Raw genomic sequence first — 6,175 nt, forward strand, 5'->3', positions numbered from 1 at the left:
AGGCAGGATTGTTGAGCCTCCATCAAATGCATCTGCTGTTGCTAGGAACAAATGGACCAAGGGAGAAATCAAAGCAAGGAAGATCATCCGGGACTCTATCAACAAGTACCTAGTGGCCTATGTTTCTGAGCTGACCACCTCCAAGGAAATCTATGATAGACTGGTGAGTTTATTTAAAGTTAATGATGCAAATCAAGTTTTGTTCCTTAGAAATAAGCTGAAGGAAATTAAGAAGGGCAAAGATGAGAGTATGCAAGCATATTTCTTAAGGATCACCGAGATCAAGAATGATCTCCTATCTATTGGGGAAGTAGTTCCTGACAGGGAAATGACACTCACAACTCTTGGAGGACTGCCACCTGAATGGTATATATTCAGGACTACTCTTTTCAACAATAATATGTATTCAAGAAGAGACAAGGATGGAAGAGCAAGAAATGCCTGCACTTAAAGGCCATCCCTTTACCTTTTCTTCTCATGCTTAAAGAAGAAACAAAATGGGCCACTATGTGAGGGAGTGCCCTGATAAAAGGGACTCACACCATGACGATGATCAAAATCACTCTCAAGGCAATCAAAGGAATGGCAGGTCCAATGGCAGTGGTAAAAGAAATGTCGGAAATCAAGAAAGAGGACAGCTCTTCAAGAAGGCAAGAAACTCCAGGTATGAATCTAACGTTGTTCACAATAAGTAAGATGAATATTATCTACCAACAACCCTCTCTACTACTACTCCCCCGGACTCGCTGGGAAATTGGCTTATTGATAGTGGTGCCTCAAGGCACTTCACTGGTTACAAAGAAGCTCTCTCTAATCTGATAGAGAAGGAGACCAACCTGGAAATTGTTCTTGGGGACAACTCAAAATATCCCGTGAAAGGCGTAGGGAATGTCACTCTTCAATTGAATCAGGGAAATACAATTCATTTACAAGATGTATTATATGTACCCGATCTCAAAAAGAACCTGGTGTCCATTTCAACAATGGAAGACAAAGGCTACAAGGTGGCCTTCGTCAATGGAAAGGTACGTGTATGGAAAAAGAACTTTAAAGATGCTTTCACTCTTGGATTTCGAGTTGATTCATTATATCAGGTCGGAGGAAGTCTGCTGGGTGTCATGTCTTGTGACACATCTCTTCAGTCTGAACTATGGCATCGGAGGTTTGCTCACCTTCATTATAAAGCTCTACCTGATGTGAGAAAAATGGTGACCGGAATGCCTGAATTCAGATTAGAGCAAGAAGGTGTATGTCTGGGATGTGCCGAAGGAAAGCTCAAAAGGGGACCATTCCCCTCAAGCCAAAGCAAGACCTCCGATATATTATAGTTGGTTCACTCAGACATATCCGGTATGATGCTTGTGAACTCCTTGGGAGGATATTTATATTACCTTCCGAGAAAGTAAGAAGCCGACTAGGTATTAGGGATACTTGACCATCATGAGCATGATCCTCCAAAATGAGCCTTCGTCATTCGTAGAAGCTGTCAAGCATCAAGTATGGAAGGATGCTATGACTGAGGAATATGAGTCCATGAAAAACGATGTCTGGGATGTGGTCCCCAGACCCCAAGACAAAGTAGTTGTCACTTCGAAATGGCTTTACAAGATAAAGCATGCAGTTGATGGAAGTGCGGAAAAGTATAAGGCTCGTTTTGTCGCTCGTGGCTTCTCTCAGAAGGAAGGTATAGACTATGACGAGATATTTGCACCTGTTGCCCGATATACCACCATCCGCTCGATCATAGCCCTTGCTGCTTTGCAAGGATGGAACCTACATCAGATGGATGTCAAGACTGCGTTCTTGCATGGTTCGATCAAAGAGGAAGTCTATGTGGAACAACCCGAAGGATTTGAGATTCATGATCGAGAATCTCATGTGTGCAGGTTGAAGAAGGCCCTCTATGCGCTGAAGCAAGCACCCCAAGCGTGGTATGAGAGGATCGATAGCTACTTGATGAAGTTGGGATTCACTAGGAGTGAAGTTGACCCTAACCTTGACTTTAAGGTTGAAAATGACAATCCTCTCATAATGGTGCTGTACGTTGACGACCTCTTTCTAACAGGGGCAAACCCTCTCATTCACAAATGTAAGAGGGAGTTGGCTTCTGAGTTTGAGATGGACCTAGGATTGAAGCACTATTTCCTAGGACTAGAAGTCTGGCAGAAGCCAGGGGATATTTTCCTATCTCAAGGAAAATATGTGGTGAAGAAATTGGAGAGATTTGGTATGGTGGACTGCAAGCTCGTAACTACCCTGATGGAGCTTGACTTCAAGAAGTTAAGTGATAGTGCTGCCAGACTTGTTTTACGAAATGATATTGAGTATCGTCAACTCGTCGGAGCATTGATGTTCTTGGTGAACTCCCGTCCGGATATATGCTTTGCGGTCAACACGTTGAGTCAACATATGGTTGAGCCTCACCACACACATTGGATTGGTGCCAAGAATCTGTTGAGATATCTTCGTGGCACAATCACTCATGAGTTGAGATACACTGCCGAAGATGTGAGACTACTTGGATATACCGATGTTGATTGGGCAGGCAGTGTGGTGGATCGAAAGAGCAATTCCGGGTGCTGTTTCTCTTTGGGATCTGCCTCGATATCCTAAATGAGTAGGAAGCATAAGTCGATGGCTTTGAGCACTGCTGAGGCAGAGTAAATTGCTGCTAGTATGGCCTCTTGTGAGGCGGTCTGGTTGCAAAAGCTCTTCAGTGAGCTGTTTGAATTTACATTGGATACCACCGTGATCCTGTGTGACAACCAGAGCGGATTCGTTTATCAAAGAATCCCGTATTTATCGATATCAGGTACCCCTATATTTGGGATATGGTGCAGCGGGGAGCAATAAGGCTCCAACATATCGGTACAGATGAATAGGTCGCTGACATTTTGACGAAGCTCCTAGGAAAGGTCAAATTCTTGACTTTTCGAGAACGACTTGGTGTCGTTCAAAGACCCTCTTATGAGGGTCGAGTATGATGTATTGATCTTTGGGAGCTCCAGGGGGCCGCGGGTACTTCTTGGAGCAACATGCGACCACAGGGCGACTCTCCGTCCCCTGGTGGTGCACTACGTACAGGGTGAAAGGTTCAACCTTCCCCTATGACACCCCATGGCGATTGTAGGACACGATGATTAGTTCTTCGTGGATACTGTGGAACAGGATGATTAGTTCTCCCGTGGGCCAGGATGATTAGTTCTCTGTGGTGACTGTGGAACAGGATGATTAGTTTTCCTATGGGCTAGGATGATTAGTTTTCCTGTGGCGACTGTTGGACAGGATGATTCGTTCTCCTGTGGTGACTGTTGGACAGGATGATTCATTCTCCTGTGGACAGGATGATTAGTTCACCTATCGAGGCATCCTACCCATGCAGTCTGGGACTCATGGGAAGTACCTCCCATTTGATCAATGAGTAGGGAAATGGGGATAGGGACCATAGTAGTACTATCGATGGACGCGTCGTTGTATCTACCGTACTCCCTATGCGAGGATGACCTCCATTGATCTGGGATTAGTGAGAGTGGTTTGACACACTTCGAGATTGACTTCGGGTCAGTGGAGGATGGTATGATACATCTTCGATCATTTCTTCTTCTTCATAGTTCGAGTAGAGCAGGGTTAAGCTGTGCAGGGCAGTGCATTTGATGGCTGGGATAGTAGCGATGGTCAGACGGATTGCAGATGGAGTTCTCCCTAGTTGAGAGGGAGTGTTAAAATTGGTAACTAGGGCCAAACTCCATGTGGGTCACCTCATTTATGGCAGTTGATATTTTTCCTAGATTCCTCTTGTCGAGAGGTGTAGGATTGATCTAAAGATCATCCGGTTCCGACAAGTATTTATGGATATATGAATTTATTTGTAATTACTTGACAAATTGTCAAGGTCGGCCAGCAGTTAAGTGTGTGGCACTCTTGCCCAGCGTTGCATATCAATGTAGGAGAGGTTGAGTCATTATCTCAACTCATCTCATCCTCTCATCTCTTCCTTGTCTCTTGGGTATACAAAGGAAGGAGCATGCATATCTCACATGGGAAAGAGGATGCAGCTAGGGCAGCATTGGAGGAGGACGCAGTTAGGGCAGCAAGGACACAGGAAGGTGCAGCAAGTGGTTTAGGCCTGCATTGACCAGCATATTGCCTCCATTGACTGCGGCCTTGTGTGGGCAGCCTCTCCTAGGCTAGCTGAAGAGCTGAACAAGTCTGCGTTGACTGTTTGAGGGCACATTTATGACAGCGTTCACTGGTTAGGGCTGGCTGCAGTATGCTGTAGCATTCACTGCTGTTTTGACCATCTTACTTTGACTGTTTTGGGCTGCCACTACTTCTGTTGGAGACCGAGTTCTCCTAGGTTGTCTTGACGACATTTTGGGAGTTGATTGATTGCTTTTGCTATTGCTGTTCAAGGGTTTCATTACTGCTGTTGTAAATCACTGATTAGTGATATTGTACTATCTCTCTCTCTCTCTCTGTTGAATTATTGAAGCTAAAAGAAGATTTGATCAAAGGGTTTCCCCGCAGTGGGGTTTGTTCCTGGCTAGCCACCACATCTGGTGTATCTTGTCTTGGCTTGTTTTCTGTCAATCTTTTAATGTTCTATCTGCACTTTACTTTATGTTTATGTGATTGCTAAACAATGGCTAATAAGAAGAAAAGAAGTAAACTGCTCTAAGCATAGAACATACCATAATTTAACATTAAACAATGTTTTTTCCATCAAACAGTTTGTTGGCTGCATATCTGCACCTAGCATGTCTGCTAGTTTGTTCCCATAGTTGCCAAATTTCTAAGAAACTTGGAAGTTTTGAGCCATTGAAAAATAAGTGGAACAGTTTTCTACTAACACATTTTAGAATAGTAAGTATAAAAAACATTTCGAACATAATTTATTTATTTATTTTTTTCTCTTTATTGTACAGTAGATTGCAATTTAACATCAGGCTATAGACAGATTCGCTGACTTATGCTTTGAGCTCATTCGAAGATACTGACCTTGCAGTACAAGATAGAAGATAATAATAAAAAATACTAGGTTTCCGGGAAGGTAGTCAACTAGAAATATTTCACTGAAAACATTCTTATGGATTTTCACTTTGATTTCATGCTATTACTTTTTCTGTGACTTTGCCCAAACCTCTAAATGTAAAATCGTTATACACCAGCTGAGCACTTAAAAAGCTGAATCGTCCTATAACCGATTCCTGAAATTTAGTGCAACGTAATCTGCTGTCAGGGTCCATTCCTATTGTAGCTTTCCATGAACGTTGAAGTACTATGCCTTGAAGATGTATTTTTGTTTTGAATGATGTGATGATGAATCTTTTAGCCTGAGTTGGGTAAAAATTGACCAACAATAAAAAAATTGGCATTTATGTTGACATTTTTTTTTGGGTGCAGCATATGCAAGATGAAGATGCAGGGAGACCACCCCGCAAATTTATCTTTTAGAGAAATTTGTACACCCGACAATGGTTTCGTTTGATCAGAATTTTATTGATTAAGACAGTTTTTACTATCCGACCACCATAGTGTTTGAGAGTACTGAGTTTCTTTAATTTGACCACTCGTAAATGCATCTGCTCTTCACTTCGTTATTTGATGAGGCTGTTTACTGGGCAAAAGACATTAAAAAGGAAACAACTTGCAGAACGATAATGTTTGGTCTACTCTGGAAATTAGACCTCAACATCAAATAATTTATTGTGTTTAATGTCAAGTTTAGGTTTGGGCAAACACTTATATTTGTGTTCCATGAATATTGAATAGATATTTTCAAATATTTGGAAGTTCTCTCAGTTGCTGAAATAAATTAGAAGTACCCCGGTGATGAATCCTTGAATGAATCTTTTCTTGCAGAATTATATTTGTGCCTAAGAGAAAAAAAATGATACGTGAATTGATGTGAAACTTCAGAGCTATACACACACAGAGTGGCACCATTCATTCAGTGAATTAGGTGGATTAATTTTACATCTAGTTTATTGATTGCCCTGGTTATTAACATGATGATCTAGATGTACACTCACCCTGGCAGTTTATCTATTTATGGCTCAATACTGTCTTTTTGATGTTGGTTAACTTCGTAATCTTTTAAAATTAATATCGCAAACTTCTTGGAGTTTATCTTTGATTGGTGCAACTTTATTCTCAATATTGTTGGAGGTGCGTC

At 42.0% G+C, this 6,175-nt stretch overlaps 1 protein-coding gene across 1 annotated transcript in view; it reads left to right on the plus strand.

Moving 5' to 3' along the window:
- The window catches only part of LOC149223636 (neuronal acetylcholine receptor subunit alpha-5), a 28,282-nt gene extending 22,486 nt beyond the window's left edge, over window positions 1-5,796 (plus strand). Inside the window, exon 2 of the mRNA XM_089385896.1 lies at window positions 5,404-5,796. Coding sequence (XP_089242022.1) covers window positions 5,404-5,454 — 51 coding nt within the window. The 3' untranslated portion in view covers window positions 5,455-5,796. The remainder of the gene's footprint in view (window positions 1-5,403) is intronic.
- Window positions 5,797-6,175: the final 379 nt, after the last annotated feature.

Source organism: Pinus tabuliformis, chromosome Q (genome assembly GCF_031772625.1).
Source record: "Pinus tabuliformis cultivar Carrire ecotype Pingquan chromosome Q, CPIR1, whole genome shotgun sequence".
Classification (NCBI taxonomy): Eukaryota; Viridiplantae; Streptophyta; class Pinopsida; order Pinales; family Pinaceae; genus Pinus; species Pinus tabuliformis.